The sequence below is a fragment of the Ovis aries genome, chromosome 2 (assembly GCF_016772045.2).
Source record: "Ovis aries strain OAR_USU_Benz2616 breed Rambouillet chromosome 2, ARS-UI_Ramb_v3.0, whole genome shotgun sequence".
Classification (NCBI taxonomy): domain Eukaryota; kingdom Metazoa; phylum Chordata; class Mammalia; order Artiodactyla; family Bovidae; genus Ovis; species Ovis aries.
Window position 1 is genome coordinate 202,888,483 of NC_056055.1, and position 19,046 is coordinate 202,907,528.

At 40.7% G+C, this 19,046-nt stretch overlaps 1 protein-coding gene across 1 annotated transcript in view; it reads left to right on the forward strand.

Annotated features, from left to right (window-relative positions):
- The window catches only part of LOC101104557 (aldehyde oxidase 1), a 69,576-nt gene that overhangs the window by 17,809 nt on the left and 32,721 nt on the right, over positions 1 to 19,046 (forward strand). The window contains exons 10-19 of the mRNA XM_004004810.5: positions 661 to 753; positions 1,830 to 1,981; positions 2,186 to 2,279; positions 3,913 to 4,022; positions 4,995 to 5,179; positions 6,519 to 6,681; positions 8,907 to 8,999; positions 12,863 to 13,032; positions 13,372 to 13,501; positions 15,903 to 16,025. Coding sequence (XP_004004859.2) covers positions 661 to 753; positions 1,830 to 1,981; positions 2,186 to 2,279; positions 3,913 to 4,022; positions 4,995 to 5,179; positions 6,519 to 6,681; positions 8,907 to 8,999; positions 12,863 to 13,032; positions 13,372 to 13,501; positions 15,903 to 16,025 — 1,313 coding nt within the window. The remainder of the gene's footprint in view (positions 1 to 660; positions 754 to 1,829; positions 1,982 to 2,185; positions 2,280 to 3,912; positions 4,023 to 4,994; positions 5,180 to 6,518; positions 6,682 to 8,906; positions 9,000 to 12,862; positions 13,033 to 13,371; positions 13,502 to 15,902; positions 16,026 to 19,046) is intronic.

Consider the following 19,046-nt stretch of genomic DNA (forward strand, 5'->3'; position numbering starts at 1 on the left):
AGGGCTTCAGGGAGCAAAACCTCAAATATGCATGTTCTTGGGAAAAGCAGTCTGAAATAACATTTTAAATCATCTATGCTTGACTTCCCTTGAGGATTGCTCAAGAGACTTGCACAGCTTCTATTACATAAGTGAATTCCTGTCACTCTAACCGGAGCAGTACACAGAGTTGAACCCCAGAGTCCTGCTCTGTAACAAGTCAGCACAGCTGTCCTGTCTTTCCATGTGGAGTCTGATCTGGGGCTGGGATTTGCGATTATTCTGTTTCCTCTCTTAGTGGTGTCTCAATGGATATAGTAGGTTTTCTTAAATTGCAGTGACAGAGTCTTTCTGTTGTGTCCATTGTAAACTCAGTTTGACTACCTGCTTCTTGGAGGAGTCTCCCAGAAGTCTTCCCAAGGAGAATTCTGAATATGCCCCAAGACGACTTGGATGTGTCAGCCAAGTTTTAACGCTGACAAGTCCAGATGGCTCCACAAGTTCAGTGAAATTCTGTCTGTCCTTTTTCTATGTATGTGATTTAGCAATGAACAGAGCTATAGAAAGATATGTCATTTTTATATGTTCTAAGGACATCAGTTTTAATCACAATTTCAAAAATTAAAAGGCAGTTAGGCCCCCCTTCATCCTAGTTTACTTATTTTTTTTTCTAATCCTCAGGCCCTGACATGAAATTTAAAGGCATCTTTCACCCAGTTATAATTTCTCCTGATAGAATTGAAGAACTGAGTGTTGTAAACTATACAGATAATGGTGAGTCCTCAGGATCCCTCCTTTCTTAGTTAAAATGCATTAAACAGTTTATTTCTTTGCTCAGTAGACATGCAGAAGAGATCTTCATGATTATAATATGCAGAGAGATTCCCTTGTAAGGTGATCACATTCTGGAGGAAGTTCAGGGAAGAATCCTCCATGATTAAAAGAGATACTGTCTGAATAGTTAGGTTTTCACTGAAGAACTTTTATGTCTGCCATTCAAGGAACTGTAACAATTATTCAGTGAAAGGTACCATACCAAGTGCTGGATAAACAATAAAGTTGAGAGTCTTTGCTCTCCAGAAACACAGTAGATAACCAAAGCAAGTTTATGTATTATGCAGCTTCCAAACTGGCTTTTCCATTTCAATAAAGGAAACTGATGTAATGACAATGATGAGAGGCAATGAAATGTGAGTTTGAAGTCTGGCTCTGGAGTCCAGTTCCTGACTATGTCATATATTAACTGAAAGACGTTAGTCAAGATACTTAACTGAACCTCAGTTTGTATGGGGTTATTACTATTTCAAATCTTTGTTAGAATTCAAGAAGATTCTGTAAAGTATTCAGCATAGTGCTTGACACAGTGAGTATTCAAAAAATTTAGCCTCCATCACCTCCACCACTATCACCCCCACTGTCACCAACACCATCACCTCCTTCACCACCACCATTGCAACCACTGTTAACTCCTCCTTTGTGTGTATTCAGTGGGATCAGTGGGATCCAACTGTTTGCGACCTGTCAGACTGTAGCCCGCCAGGCTCCTCTATCCATGGGATTTTCTGGGCAAGAATACTGGAGTAGGTTGCCATTTCCTCTTCCAAGGGATCTTCCCAACCCAGAGATCAAACTAGCATCTCCCGCATTGGCAGATGGATTCTTTACCACTGCACTACTTGGGAAGCCCACCTCTGTTACCAACCGCGATTCCTGCCATCACCACCATGACCACCAGTAGCAGGGCAACATGTATCTAGCATAAGGATCCCATATCTGCAGTCTAAAATCTAATGGACATTTCCAGGTCAGCAGTGATCACACTGTGTTCTCTGCAAATAATTCCATTTCAGGGCTGACCGTAGGTGCTGCTGTCAGCCTGGCTGAGATGAAGGACATCCTGTCTAATGTGACCCGGAAACTCCCCGAGGAGAAGACGCAGATGTATCATGCTCTCCTGAAACATTTGGGAACTCTGGCTGGGCCCCAGATCAGGAATATGGCTGTATGTATTTGATGACAGTAATAGCTAGTGTGTGCCCCTTGAATGACCATTCCTATCAAATCGTGACATTGTCATTCTTTGAGAACAGACAAAAAGAATAGTTTTCCAAAGCTTTGATTCTTGTAATAAGCTTGATTCTTATTTTACCACTTGTGTCTTTATAATTTCACAACTGGAGTGAAAATAACCCATTATTTTTAAAAGTCTTTAGGGGGCCACATAGTGAGCAGGCATCCAGATTCAGATCTGAACCCCCTCCTGGCTGTGGGCAACTGTACCCTCAACCTGCTGTCAAAAGGTAAGTGACCCCTCCTTCCTGGGGCTTATTAAATCCTGTTCCTCCTCTTCTTTTGCCTCTCCGGGGTTATAGGAAGTCCAGTTTTGACAATTAGTATTCTTTTTATTATAATTCCATCTCCCTTTTCAGATGCTTGGAAAGTCAGTCAGTTGGGTCTTAATTGTACATGCACCTAACGTCTTCATCTCCTTCCTTTTGAAGGCTTCTGGTAGATATTTTCCTATGCTGGTTGCCTGACCAGTGTTGGTTAGTGTCCTGCTGTAATCTGAAGAGTGACAAGAACTCTAGGCTCATACTTGAGCTGTCATTGATGGAAGCCTGCAAGTCTTTTTCTGTTGAACAGTGGTTGAGCTTCATCCTATACTTTTTTAAGTTTTGTTTTTGAAAACTAAGATTTTTTCATTTATTTCTTTCATTTCAATTTAGTCAACAATTATTAGAAAGATTCAATTGGTCCTCTATAACTCTGTATTTTTTAATTTAAAAATACGTACTAACTTTCTCTTACCTGCATTGTCTAAACCACAAAATTATCTTAATGAAGAAGATGTATATTCTGTTCTAGGTTCATCAGTCGATATTTCTCAATTCCACATAAATGCATTACTATATGATACTGGTTTTTCTCTTTCTGACTTACTTTTTAGCTCACTACAGTTGACTCAAGTTTGTTCCTTTTCATGGCTGAGTAATATTCCATTATATAGATGTACCACAACTTCTTTATCCATTCATCTGTCAGTGGACACATATACACTATCATGTGTAAAATAGTTAGTGGGAAGTTGCTAAATGATACAGGGAGATCAGCCTGGTGCTCTGCGATGACCTAGAGGGATAGGATTGGGGCAGGGGAGGGAGGCTCAGGAGGAAGGGGATATGTATATAACTATGACTGATTCATGTTGTTGTACGGCAGAAACCAAAACAAAATTTTCCACCAATTAAAAAATAAAGTTCTAAAAAAGATGTATATTCAGTTATCAACTTAAGTAACATCCTTTAAAAAAATCATTCATGGAGAATTAGGTTTTGTGATATAAATATAAACATCAAAAGATTCTTAGTTTTTATCCCAAAGTCCTATTTCATTATAGCTTTAAATAGTTCCTCCCTCTGATATATTGATTAAAGAACAGAAATTCTTTAGGTGCTGAGAAAAGATAGAAACAACTAAGACTACATCTCACTAGTATAAAAATTCATTAAAGGCAATTTATTCACTATTGTACTGAGTAGAGTTCTTGATTATACACAACACAATTTGTTGAATGACTTGATTAGAATATCAAAAGAGATATTAATATCTTCTTTCTTCTCACAAATCTCAAAATGAATCGTACTGTTCAGGAAGTGATTCCTAAGGTCCTTCTCTGCCTGACCTCGGGCTACTCACCTAGATATTTTTATTTATAATCAAGAAGAAAAGCAAAATAAAAATAAAAAAGATGGGTTCTAGATGGGATGAAGCACTGCAAGACACCGTTACATGGTGAAAGACTTTTTAAACAAGGGAAGAGCACTTCTTTTCCTGATCAGTTTCCTGTATTTGGTAGAATTATTTCCCAAATTTTGGGAATTTGATTGTTTAATAAAAAACAGATGCCAAGGAAAGTGTTCTTTCTTTCCACAGAAGGAAAACGGCAGATTCCTTTAAATGAGCAGTTTCTCAGAAAGTGCCCAAGTGCCGATCTTAAGCCTGAAGAAATCTTGATCTCAGTGAACATCCCCTATTCAAAGAAGGTGAGACTGTCCTTTCAATTTCTTCATTTTACCTGTGAGCATACAGCTTGTTAATTGCAACATATAAGAGAGTTAAAAAAAAAAGGTATGGAGTGTTTATAGTGGAGAATATGAGGATCTGCAAATATTTTTCACTTGTATTAAGTACTCTCCATCATTCCTAGAATCAGGAGACCTTTAACTCTGCTTTTCTCTCCATCCTTCTCTCTCTCCCTCCCCCCCGTACCTCCCCTCATTGAAACCAAGTTCCAAAGTTACCTTCCTACAAATTTTAAAAAATTTTTTGTACGGTGAGGCTTTGTCACAAGTAAGACTTGAAACTGTTCCTCTACTTATACCTTGAGGTTTTGAAGAAGCTATAAATTTACAATAGAACTTAGTGGTAGGAAGAAGGGCTTTGGAGTCAGACTCAAGAGTGAATCCTAGTTCAGACCTAATGAATCAGTCTGAGCCTTGGATTCTCATCTGTAAATGGGAAGGATCGAGCCTGCCTTGGAAAGTATATGATTTTGCTAGCTAGGGCTGCAAAGAACCACAGCCTCAGTGGCTTAACTACACTCTCACTTCTGGAGGCCAGAAGTCTGATATCAGGGTGTTGGTGGTGTTGATTTTCTCTGAAGCTTCTCTCCTTGGCTAGTAGACAACTATCTTCTCTCTGTATCTCCACATGGTTTTCCCTCTGTGTCTGTGTCCAAATTTCCTCTTCTTATGAGGACACCACCGTGTTGGATTATCGCCCACCTCAATTATCTCATTTTTAACTTAATTGCCTCTTTAAAGACCCTAACTCATAATACAGTCACATCCTGAGGTACTACTGGGAACTAAGACTTCAAGATGTCACTTTTGAGGGGACACAGTTCAGCTCAAGAGAGTGTGGCAAGGAGCCAGTGAGGCAATGCATTCAGACTGCCTGGTGCACAGTTGTCCCTCAGTGTGTTTCTACCGGTGCCACTTCACTTTTGCTTTCAGTGGGAGTTTGTGTCAGCCTTCCGACAAGCCCAGCGACAACAGAATGCACTCGCAATAGTTAATTCGGGAATGAGAGTGTGTTTCGGAAAAGGAGATGGCATCATCAGAGAGTTATCCATTGCATATGGAGGCGTTGGTCCAACCACCATCCTTGCAAAGAATTCCTGCCAGAAACTCATTGGAAGGTATGGAATCATGTCCTGCGATTCCAGGGAACCAAGTGGCTCTTTCTATGGTGACATGTAATTACAAGAAGAAAAATACCACCCTTCTGTTTAATGACTTGGAATTCCAACAAGATTTCATGATTATTTCCATGTGTCTTAGTGAATCCTGAAGTGGGCACCATACAGTGTGTGTGTGTGTGTGTGTGTGTGTGTGTGTGTGTGTACCTATCTCCCAATAGTATTGATATAGAGACACAGTAAACAAAATGAGTAAATCTGGATTCTTTATTGTGAGAGAATAATTTATTGTTATGAAAGATTCATTATGGGAGTTTGTTTTACAATAACTTGCTAAGTGTATTGCATACCTGGCTGTTTATTTCTATAGGTAATAACTTGGCTATAGATATAGCCATTATTTCTTAAGCCTTCACTAGGTATTGATTACCATTCAGAAGTAATAAACTAATGGTTAAAACCATGATCTTGATCAAGCCACACTGCCTGGGTTAGAATCTCGTTTCAACTCCTGTAAATTATGTGATCTCAGTAAGCTTACTTAATCTTACAGTACCACAGTTTCCTTATCTGTCAAAGGGGAATAATCATATCTCATGCCTCATAGGGCAGTTGAGAGGATTAAGTGGGTGAATACATTGTTGTTGTTCAGTAGGTCAGTTGTGTCTGACTCTAGGACCCCATGGACTGCAGCAAGCCAGGCTTCCCTGTCCTTCACTCTCTACTGATATGAATACATAGATGTGAATACATGTCTCCTGGAATCAATACATGTAAGGTGTCTAAGTAAGTAAGTGTTAGCCACTCAGTCATGTCTGACTCTTTGCGACTCCACAGAGTGTATAGGCTTCTGTGTCGATTGAATTCTCTAGGCAAGGATACTGGAGTAAGTTGCCATTCCTGTCTCTAGGGGATCTTCCCAACCGAGGCATCATTGAACCCAAGTCTTCTGCATTGCAGGCAGACTCTTTACAGACTGAGTCAGCAGTAAGCCCCATAAAACAGAATTAAAACAGAACCTAGCATGCAGTCAACATTCTAGTGATATAAGGGGCAGTTACTCCTGGGTTGAGGACTTAACACAAGTTGTCATTTCTTTCTCATGACCATTCCAGGAGGTGAATTCTACCATGATTGCCCTTTTACAGGTGATGTAGTGGTGTGCCCAGGTCAGACACCCTGAGAGTGGTGGACTGTGATTTGAACTTGGATTTCCTGACTCTGGAGCTTGTACTCTTTTTTTCTTTTTTCATTAAACTGTCACTCTTTGTCTTACCTTTTAGCTGAGCTTGGGGTAGTGAGTCCTGTTGGGTTAGGAATCCTCTTTTGAACCTCACAGGCCCTGGAATGAAGAGATGCTAGATGCAGCTTGCAGGCTGATTCTGGACGAAGTCTCCCTCCCAGGCTCAGCCCCAGGTGGGAAGGTGGAATTCAAGAGGACCCTCATCATCAGCTTCCTGTTCAAGTTCTACCTGGAAGTGTCACAGATTTTGAAGGAGATGGTAAGTGGAACTGACCACGTGTTCACTTTCGCAGGCCTGAGGGCCTCTGAGAATGCCCAAAGCATAAAAGGCAACAACCCCTGCCAAAAAGCTATCGAATAGAGTAGAAAAGACAACCCACATTGGAAACTCACGGGCTTGCAGGGCATATGACAGGCCATCTGTTGATGGGGTGTATGTTTGGGGAAAAATTGCAAGTCAAGCACAGAATTGTGTGGGATCTGATTTAACACCACTCACTTATTTTTCTGACCTGTTGTGTGTCTCGATGGTGTTCAGAGAACTTGTTACTGGTTTGAATATATTTTCCCTCAGAAAAGTGTTTCTTCCACTTGCTGAGGTTTACCTTTGTATGTTTGGCTTTCTTCTCTGGGTTCAGCTTTGTTTCTCTCACTTGTAAGATGGTGATGGAAGCCTCTCCATAAGGTTTCTGAGAAATGGGTTATCATGGGAAAAGGCTTCATATGGTCCCTAATGCTTCAGACAACCATGGTGAAGACTGCTTAATAATCATAGTAGTAATCATCCGGGCATTCTTGCACCTGGTCTCCCTTATGACAAACAGTTAAAGTTTACAAGACTGTTGACTAGGAAGGACACAACAAAAAAATACTTATTTCGAAATAAATTTGCTATACCCAAAGGGAACTTGAGCCATGTTGATCACATTAATCCTGAGCTACAGCCCCCAGACCAAACTAGATCAGAAGCCATGAACAATCCTCATGTGGTATAGAAATTAGTATGTATGATAAAAAAAAATAAGTATGTGTGATCATAAAAAAGTATGATCACTTTAAATTAGAGACATAGAGCTCTCTCTTATCATTGCTTCTGCGGGTATCTTCTCATACATGAGAAGAACAAAAAACCAGAACAGTCATATCAAAGTTTTCAGAATAGAAGCTTGAAATCATATCTAAGTGACTTATTGTCACCAGGTTATCCAAAGAGAGAAAATAAAGCCAACTCCTTCAATTAATAGCACACTAATATAATTTATTGAATGAATCAAATGATATAAATGACAACTTCCATCTTATAGTCTTTTACCTTCAATTCAATTTCTTCTATTAATATCACTCTACTAGAGCTGGGTTCGATTCCTGGGTCGGGAAGGTCCCCTGGAGAAGGAAATGGCAATCCACTCCAGCACTCTTGCCTGGAAAATCCCATGGACGGAGGAGCCTGATAGGCTACACCCCATGGGGTCGCAAAGAGTCGGACATGACTGAGCGACTTCACTTCACATTCAAAATAATAGGCTTTGTTGGCTTTAATTTTCTCTTAAAAATTTTATGTTGTAAAAAATAACCATTAGGTGGTACAGATGAACTTACTTGCGAAACAGAAATGGAGATACACAAACTTATGAGTACAAAGAGGGCAAGGGAAAATGGGATGAACTGGGAGACTGGGGTTGACATATACACACTACTATGTATGAAATGGATAACTCATGAGAACCTACTGTATAGCATAGAAAACTCTACTCGGTGCTCTGTGATGACCTGTAAGTGAAGGAAAACCAAAAAAGACGAGATTTCTGTACATGTATAGATGATTCACTTTGCTATACAATAGAAACTAACACAGCATTATAAAGAAGTATATTCCAAAAAAATTAATTTAAAAAAATAAAAAAGAACCATTAGGTGCACTGTTTAAAATCTTGTGTAAGGATCAAATGACCCAGGTTTACTCAACTCTAGAAGTGTTCCTCTTAGACCCTAGAATGCTTCCTGCTGGGAGGCTGTGGCAGAGAGGCAGCCCCAGTATCTTCCCTCCTTCCTGGTTGACCAGGGGATACAGAACGGAGTTTGATACTCATTAGCAATGGTGCACCTTTGCTCTGACCTTTTCCTGGTTTAAGTCCTCTCTTCCTTTCTAATTATTTACTTAGCTTCTACTTTCCTGTTTTATTGGTTTGTAAGTCCTCAAATCATTTAGGAAGGCATGTGAAAGAATCCTAAAAAACATAAAGATATTGGGAGTCAGTGATCTCCTGTACTCACTTAGCTCTTCGTTAAATATCGTCCTACGCATGGATCTTCCAGAGAAGTGTCCTGGAGGTCAGGGAGAACCCTGCTTATACTTCCAGGATTCTGAATTAGGCAAGCACTTAAAAAAGGTTAAACTTCACAGCAGAGCTAAGAACCATGCTATCCTCTCTCCCAAGACCATTCTGGCATATTTTAAATATCTACAATGGTTCTACTTTTCAGGACCCTGTTCACTATCCTAGCCTTGCAAGCAAGTATGAGAGTGCTTTAGAAGATCTTCGTTCCAGACATTGCTGGAGTACATTAAAGTACCAGGTTAGTGACTTTTTTCTTTCTTTCTTTCTTTTTAAATTAGAAAGACCCAGGCTAAAGCTTCTTCATGCGGACATCCCACATATCTCTCAGTGATTCTCATAACTTTTTAGCCTGAACTCCCCTTCTGGTGAAACTACAGCCTACTTAGTGTTGATTAAAACTTCAAAATCAGGGAAGTATTGTGATTAATAATTAAGCTAGCAATGGTTATTTTTTTAAATGTCTGTTTTGAACTGGAAGAGTTCAAATGTGTTTTTGTTCTGTGACTTTGTACCACTGATATGAACAAGCTGCCTGGTCTGCCACATGCCCTTGCCCTTGCCCTTGGCCTTGGCCCTGCATCAGGGCCGTGGGCTGCTTTGATTTTATTCACAGAGCCTTTGGAGGCTGATGAAAATGCAGTAATGTTTTTCGAAAGAGCTGCTGGTTTATTTTGTTTGAATGTGGTGATACTTTGTTCTCCCAGTCTCCCTTCTCCAAGTGTTCTCTCTGTGAATTAGTTTTAGAGCTGAATCAAGCATAAGTTCTAAGAGTTTAATTTCAGGCTCTCCTACTGAAAGCTTTTAGAACAGAATTTCTCATAACCTTCAAATGGAATTTTCAGCTACAATGTCGTAAGAGTATTGCCTGAAGTCATCCTATTGGTCAACTGGATAAGATCACTGTGTTTTCCTTGAAATTATTAGCAAGAAACTTTACCTTGAGGGTTTTATTAAGTGAAGAACATGAAAAGGCTTTTAAAAGATTTTTTTTTAATAGATTCAGTTCATTGGATCTATTGTTGGACTTAGTTATAAAACTTTGCAGTATGTTGTAATGAACAATGAAGTTGATGTATACCTCTTCAGTTTTTAGGTTCAATATGTTCAAAAATCAAATACACCAAACTCCATTGAAAGTGTTGAAAGTGGTCATTTTGAAAGTCAAAAATAGCTTCCGTTTTTCCCAGTGTGAAAAACAGTTACTGCAGTATTTGGCTTATAAATACCTTAACATTGCCTTGACCATGGAATAAACTTCAACAACCACAGGAAAAACAACAAATGAATGGGCTTTCAAATCATTCACAGAAAAGTGATAATCTTCACATAATTTGTTATTATAGATTGCAAGACCAAGTTTTGGAAGCAGTGTATTTCTCACACAGATGTTTTGATTTTGTTTTTGTTTTTTTCTGGGTTTTTCACACACACAAATACCCACTTTGCTAGAGGAACTTCAGCACTCATGACCAGCATTTTTTTTTTCTCCAAATCAGAGATCACCTGTTAGAGGTGACAGTATTCTTTCCTCCATGGTGTCTTTAGCTGTATAACAAGCACAAGCAGGTAATCAAATACATAGTCTTTCATTAGTAGAGTCATTACAACTGGCTTTAATGACATTACATCTTCAGCTAAATTAATCAGTTTCATATTTATATATATTTATATAATATGTTCGTATTGCCTGAATATGTAAAATGTTCTCTCATTTTCCCCCTTCCTCTACGTTTGTGACCTACTAGCCACCTTTAGTTAATGGTACCTAGGCCAAGTTCTAAATTATCTTTATTCATAATCTTCTGCTTTCTAGTTTATATAAAGTCAGGATGAACACACACACAAAAACTCAGCTGATACTAATTTTTTGTGCCTTGTATTGTGGTAACTATGAAATTGAAGTTTACATTTAAGTGAAACAAATATGGACTTTAAAACAATAAATGTTAATCAGTAAACGTATATTTTGCGGTAAAACAGTACATTTTATATGAAATATGAACAAGTTCAGAGCATCCAGGGCTTCCCTGGTGGCACTAGTGGTAAAGAATCCACCCACCAATGAAGGAGACTCAGGAAATGTGTCCCTGGGTCGGGAAGATCCCCTGGAGAAGGGAATAGCAACCCACTCCAGGATTCTTGTCTGGAAAATCCCATGGACAGAAGAGCTTGGAGGGCTACCATCCTTGGGGTCACAAAGAGTCAGACGTGACTGAGCACGCACACACCACTCTAGGTGATAGTGAACATCTCATTTACTGCCAATGTGCAACGTGTAAGCTTTCTCAACTGCACATTCTGGGACTCAAATACGAAAGTACGTACTTTTAGAAAATTTCCCGTGTGTGCGTGTGAGTTGCTTCAGTCATGTCTGCCTCTTTGGACCCTACAGACTATAGCCCGCTTGACTCCTCTGTCCATGGGATTCTCCAGGCAAGCATGCTGGAATGGGTTGCCATGCCCTCCTCCAGGGGATCTTCCCAACCCAGGGATCGAACCCTCCTCTCTTCCATCTCCTGCATTGGCAGGCAGGTTGTCTACCACTAGCGCCGCCTGCCTTAAATGATACTGATTTAGAAACAGCTTCCATGGCTTCTTTTCCCCCCAGGAAAGGTCTTAACCAGTAGGTGCTCTGTTGGCGACTGTTCTCTCTTCCCTCCTGCCATGTGCTGCAATCACTGTGAGCCTCATCTCAAAGAGAGTCCCTGCCCCAACCAGGCTTGGGGTGACCCCATGAACAGCAGTGTAGGACAGCAGGTGGGATGGGGAAGATAGGCCTTTAGCTCCTTTAGTTCTCTCTGGGCCTTACCTTGGCTGACCAACCTCGGGCCCAAGTCTGCTAGAGCAAAGGCTCTGGGCATCTGGCCTCAGCCCTGGTGCCGGTTGAAAGACTGATCCAGTGAAGTGTGGATGGGATGGCTCAGCACTGCCTCACAGGGCAGAACTCCAGGCCTCAGAGCTGCCTTCTCCTTTCAGAGAGTAGCCCTTAGATGGTGGCTGCTTGACTGGCAATTTTTCTGGAATTTCCACCTCCCGCAGTTCCATCAGCAGAACCTGTGGCAACTTTAGCCTTGCCCCTAGTCTCTGAACTTGTTCTGTTGCTGCTGTTGTTTTGCTCGGTCGTGTCTGACTCTTTTCTGACCCCATGAACTGTAGCACTCCAGGCTTCTTCTGTCCATGGGATTTCCCAGGCAAGAATACTGGAATGAGTTGCCATTTTCTTTTCCAGGGCATCTTCCCTACCCAGGGATCGAACCTAGGTCTCCTGCGATGCAGGTGGATTCTTTACCACTGAGCCACTAGGGAATGTCTCTTAATTCTTCTTTCTTCATACTTCCAATCTTCTTCTTCCAATAAGCAACCAAGAAAGCTAACAATTCTCTCATATTTGAAATACTGGAGGAGATGTTGTATTTCTTAATTTCATTTTGGTTAATGAAACAAATGTAAGGTATTTATGGTAGCACAAGGTATTTATAAAGAACAAGGTATTTATAAAGCCAGTGGCAAGACATTTTACTCCATGGGTCTCTAAGAAATAGTAACATTAATGAATCATTACTCAAAATGCAGCTTTCTGTGTCTTCATTCTTTATCAGGATTGTCTAAGTGATGAGTCTTACCATTGGTAAGACTTCCTCACTCAAAACAGAAAATAATAAAAGCTCTTGTGATTGAATGCACTTGATATTTTCTACAACCATGGTAATTAGGCTTTTCTGCAAATAGTACACATGACATGCCTAGCTACAAGAGTAAGATAATTTTGATAATGAAAGTTAAGGATATACATGAGCATTTGTAAAAAGATGTAATTTTATATAATCAAGAAGAAAGATTTATATTCATTTACTTACACAAATAGAATCTGTGTTAAGGATATTTGTGGTCTATATTCAAAATAGTGGGGAAAAAAAAATAAGAACAACACCATGGCTACACATCCTAGTTTGCCTACTGAATTACTGAAATAAGTTTACTGTCCTGGTGTTATTAATAGTGATGTTTTCATTTTCAGAAGTGTTCTGGCTTGAATGTAAATTATGTAGAGCTGTGCATAATATGATAATAAAAATGATATGTTGGTTATCGATTAAACAGAATGCAGACCTAAAGCAGCTTTCTCAAGACCCAATTGGCCATCCCATCATGCACCTGTCTGGTATTAAGCATGCCACGGGCGAAGCCATCTACTGTGATGACATGCCTGTAGTGGACCGGGAGCTGTTCTTGACTTTTGTAACAAGTTCAAGAGCTCGTGCTAAGATTGTGTAAGTGATGAAGTTTTTATCCAACAAACAATAATTGCTTTTGGGGGATAAGTCACGTTAGTGAAAAGTAATTGTCTGAAGAGGTTAGGCTATTCGTTGGCAATGTCCAATGTAGAAGTGAAATGGGGTCGAAGTGTAGGATTTACTACAATTTGTCCCTCCATAGGAAAATTTCATTGTCCCAGAAATTCTTTCTCGATTGTGTGGCATAGAACTATTGTAAGGTTTTTGGACATATCTTCCCTCTCTTGTATCTTATTCTCTGATTGAGCATATTCTCCATGGCCTGCAGGCTGTGGGGCTCCCCTGAGTAGCTCTGTTCTGTGTGTTCTTGTCTAGGTCTATCGATCTGTCTGAAGCTCTCAGCCTGCCTGGGGTGGTAGACATCCTGACTGGGGAACATCTTCCAGGCATCACCACCAACTTTGGCTTTTTAACTGACACTGAGCAACTTCTGTCAACAGATGAGGTACTGCATTTTTGCTTTCTGTTTTAAAGGTAACTTCCTCAGGGACTTCCCTCAGGTCTGGTGATTAAAGCTCCACGTCTCCATTGTAGGGCGTGTGAATTCAGCCCCTTACCGGGAACCTAAGATTCCACTTGCCTCTCGGTGTGGCCAAAAAAAAAAAAAAAAAGTAACTTCCTCAGTTATTGGCACTTCATATTTTCTTAAAGGTAGCATTGAATTTGGCACATCATAAAGGATTCCAATATTCTTTGAATGCTTATTATAAATCACTATATTTTAATAGTGAATTAGTTCAAAAACATTCATATTCCACATAAGTAAAGAAGTTGGCTAGTTATATAAAAGACACTTGAGTGTTTTATATTTTCTTCTAATGGTGGTAAGATCATGTGCTGCTTTCATACTTAGGAAAGGATAAATGAGAGGAGAATAACGAGAAATTTTATTTGCTGTTCTTTTCCCTGAGAATCCTTGGTATGGTTCCAGTCTCAGTGTGTCCAACGTCCAAGTTCAAGTGATATCCCCACTATGAAGCCTTTCCTATCCTTTAACCCAGGAGTTCTCTCCCTGTCTGAACTCACCCTGATTCATTCATTCATACACTGTGTATTCAACAGGCATCTTTTAAGTGAGCACCTGCTGCAGGTGAGCAAGACCCGTGTGGTCCTTGTTCTCACAGAACGTAACAAGAAGGCAAAGTGAACCTGTATTTACGCTTTCTACCCTGTACTGAGCTTATTTATTTCAATGTCTTATCTATTTCTGCTACCTAGTAAAATGTCTGGAGTGAGAGCCCATGTCTGATTCATCTGTAGATTTCACGCTGCTTCCTACAAAGCAGGGTAAATAAGCAGAGGAACGCTGATAGCACTATTGCCGCCTGAAAGTTTCACATGATAAAAAACATTGACTACTGTATCTGAAGCCATGAGGAAATGCAGCCAGGGCAGTGTCCAGAAGGTTTTCTGCTTAACTTCCATTCAGTGTTCACCCAAAAGAGCCTCATCATTTGAAAGAGTCTCTGCCGCTGGCTCTCACTAGGATGCTTAGTTGATAAAAATGAAAGTTTGGTGACTGAGTGTCTGAAGTCAAGGTTGAACTCTCCCAAGGCAGGGCTGTGTGGTCCTGGAAAAAGACGATGAGAACTATGGCTTTTGCATAAATGTTAACTAGACAAGCAAAGCCATCTTGGGCCACACGATAGCACAACTCCCTGAGGTGTGAACACATTGACTCTGAGCATCTCAGGGGCGTGCCTGTGTACCAGGTCATGCGGCAAACCCCATGTGTGTGGAGAGCAGAGAGCAGAGCCATTGTGAATGATTGTCTCTGTTAGTTTCATTCCTAGTTTAACATTTGTCCTTATCATGCTATATCTTTAAAAAATCATTTCATTGCAGAAATTTTAAACACACACAAAGATAGAGAAGGAGAGTACAATGAATCCCCATAAAGCCATCATCCAGCTTCAACAATGATTAACATCTGCAATTCTTGTTTCATTCATCTACCCACTGACCCCACCCACCTACACCCAACAAATACACGTGTGTGTGTGTGTGTGTGCATGCCTAGATTTAACCCTTTTTTACTACCATTTTTATCTGGTGATAAAACTACTATATGCTTACTGTAGAAAAGTCCTAATAATCTAATGTCAGTCTGAAAAATGAGTGATTATGTTTTGATTTGGATCACAATAAAAGGTGTAAAAAAGAATCCAATGGTCCCATGACTTCTTCCAGTCCTGACTATTTCACTTTTCTAGAGCCTTGGTTTCGTGTTTCCCCATCCACTTTCTGCCCTGGTCCCTGGGTGAACTCCTTAGGCCATCTGCCCACCCCACCTGCAGGTGAAATGGTGACCGCTCCCAACTCACTCTTGGCCCCTACAATCATGTCTCTCCCTGAAAAAGCCTGTGCTCCCCAGTTCAGGGCAGAGACCACTGTCCCCTCCCTCCTTCCTCTCTGGGTGAGATGGTCTTGACTTTCTGGTCCTTCTTGTCATGAAGGCAGAAGTCTCCCCTCAGAATGGCCCTGTTCATAGTGTGGCAGCCCCAGGTCAAGCCATGGGACTGACTCTCCTAGGCCAGGTGGCCCTCAAGCATCCTCAAAGCCTGGGTCTGCTCTACGTGAGGCGCATCACACCAGTCCCTCTTCAGCCGCCGCTGCCAATGATGGAGCAAAAAGTCCTCCCTCTCCCAGTGCAGACAGAGACTTCCCAGAGGTCAGCAGGCCAACTCTGACAGATGGACTTCTCTACGGAAGCCTTCCTTAACCACGGCACTGCGCTGACGTCCACTGTGTGTCTAGCTCTGTGCTGGCAGGAGGAGGAAGATGAACAGAAGGAAAGGACCTGCTGCCTGCCCTCCTTGGAACTAGAAGTCTCTTCTGTATTCCAGGTGTCTTGTGTGGGTCAGCTTATCTGCGCCGTAATAGCCGATTCTGAGGTCCAGGCAAGGCGAGCTGCTCAGCGAGTGAAGATTGTCTACCGAGATTTGGAGCCGCTGATCCTAACCATTGAGGTAATGAGTTCAAGGGTGGGGCCAGAAGAGCATATTTAAGTGGTGTATCAGTTAAAATGCCAGAAACAGGAGAGAAAATCTGACTCAAAGTGGCTTCCAAAACACAGGGGCTTTGTTTTTCCTCAAACTCTATCACTATTAGCAAGGAAGCTAGTCTTCCGAATCTCCTCCCTGCTCCCCATGGTCCAGGCTTTGCCTACTGTGGTCATAGGATGGCAGAGAGAACACCATCGACTCAGCACCCCACAAGTCCTGGGACCCAGCGTCATCAGGCATTTAGGTCACATGTCCCTCTCTGGATTCATGACAGGCAAGAGCTGTTGGTTACTGCTGGAGGGTCAGGTTTCTTTGAGGTTCATGGGCTGTATGGGGAGTGATGGAGACCTCAACAGAAATCTGAGCACTCTTTAGAAGGGGCAGGTGAAAAGAATGCCAGATGGGTACCCAGCCATGTCCAGAAGAGGGGGCACACCCAGGGCTCCATATCCACCTTCACCAGGACTCTTTTAGGTATATAGTGAAAACCAACAAGAAGCTCCATGAAGCATATACTGTGACCCTAGTTTTAGACCCTTTAATGCATATCTTAAGTAAGTATGAGAAACAGATCCTATGATGCTGACAGTTATTTTGGCAACTTGAACAAATCGGGGAACTGCATTTCCTATCCTGTTTCTTAAAAACAATTTTGAAATTTATAAAGGTTTTAAGACTCATCTCCATGAAATGATATGAGTATTCTTCTGCATATATTTCATTGGTTCTTATAATTTACAAAGTAATAAAAGCATGAAAGTTGGGAAAACAGCATGAGTAGATTAGATTCAGCACATAGAGACTGAATGTAATCTGGGAATGCAATATTATCTCCACGTCATAATGAATAAATTGTTCTCTAGGTGACTAGCATGCTCTGAGGCAGAAAATAAGGAAATGAGCTGGCCAAGATTAGTGTCTTCAGGAGAACTTGGCCTTGGGTATATTTCCTATCATGCTGCTTTATGCCAAGGAACATAGAGTTTGTTTCTGGACAATGTCATCAGTGTTTTGAAATTTAAAAAGAATCGTGTCAAGGAAACAAATATAAAAAAGTTTAGTTGGAGTCAAAGAGTGATTAGGCTTTCCAAATTTTCTGGCTAGTTTCAAATTCATTCTGTTTCCATCTTAAGCCCTTTTCATTCATACATTGCCTCGTATGCTTGCTGACTTTATACATTCCTTCCTCAACATTTTGTTTTAGAGTTTGAATTCTTAGTAAGAATTTATTTGCGTAATATTTTATCAAAAATTTTGTTTATAATTCTTTGCCAAATTCCAGTGACTAAGTATTTTCCTTTACCCCCACCCTGCACTCTGCTTTCCAGCCAAATAAAATTCCAAAAGCAAATAGACACTACTCTCTTCCCACCCCCACTTCAACCTCCACCAGCATAGCTTGAATTGTCTGCCAAAGAATCCCAATATCAAATACCAAGCTTTGACATTGCGGAGAAGAAATACCTCATGTTTCTATCAAAGGTTAAGCTCTCCGAGATCAATCAACTAGATCAAGAAGAGTTAATCAAAGTGTATAGCAAGGAAATATGCCTTGTTCCTTGCATAATATAGTTCTTTTATCACTTTCCTGACCAAGACATATTCAGGAAATTATCTCTGAGTTACTCAAAGAGCAAGCAGCAAAAGGCCAAACTCAAAGGAAAAAAAAAAAAAAACTGGATGTATGAAACTTAATTTCTGTTTTGAACCTGGAATATCTGAGTCTTAGATTAATAAGAGATCATATGCTTTGTTATACAGCAGACACTAATACAATGCTGTAAAGCACTTATACTCCAATAAAAAAAGGAAAATCATATGAATTGATTCCAGTAGGAAGTATGTTATCAATTAAAACAGGATAAAAACAAATAGATCTCCATCACTATCACTCATGTTTAACCTAGCTTATGCTTTTTTGAATTTTTAATAGCTTGAATGGGGAAATGCTATCAAAACTCTTGGCCCCAAGAGTCAGGCTGATAACCATGGTGAGAAAGCGGTGCTCCCAACCAGAATCTCTTATCAACTGTCACAGTCAACAACGTGACCGTAGGTAACACCTAGAGCTCTCTGTGTGATTACCTGGTTCCAAACAGGTTTCCTACGTAAGTCACTAAATGCTCACAACAATCCTATAAGGTAAAAACTATTATTATCCCCATTCTGATAAAGAAACTGAAAGGCTGAGTTACCCAAAGTCACACAGTTAATCAACACTAGAAGCAATCAACAAACACTCTATCAAAGACCCTGGGCCTCGTGGTAGTAGAAAAAAACCCAACCCACTTTTTGAATGGAGGAAATGGCAGGATCACAACAGCATATCCATAAGGTATATTGATAGGTCTAGACACTTACTGGTGGCCAAAGGGAACCAAAGTTTGGAGAGTCCCTAGCTGCCACCAGGCTGGAATTTCATGGATGGACAATAATCTGATATAGCAATACTCCCAGGAGCTGACATGTCACACTTGCCAAGGACCAAGGGATTACAGCAAGATGAATTCCCAAGGATAGGTAGGAAAACCAACCTAGATTTTTCAGCTACATCCCTGATAATGTGTACTTACTCTTATAGTCCTTCACTAGGCACCCAGGGGAAGCCATTAGGAACCAGTATATAAGTGGATTTGTGGTACCCACTCTAGACTTGGAATCTTACTTCCAGGGCTGGAAGTCCCAAGTGCAAATGCTGGACTCAGTCCCCCAAAGGAGAAGCTTGGGACCAGCAGTCAAGGCCATCATGTCCTTATCACTAGAGTGCCTTCAGGTAGCATTAACAGAACATTTGTTATATGCCATGTAAGCTCATTCATGCCTCATTTTATTTTATTCTTTTTACAACCCTATTGGAACAGTGTGTACAACTCAACCTTCATTTTACCAGTGAGGCTCAAAGAGGTGAAGTAATAGACCCACAGTCAAATAGCTAGTACATCAGAAGATGGACACAACTCCAGCTGGGTCCAGAGCCCAAGATCT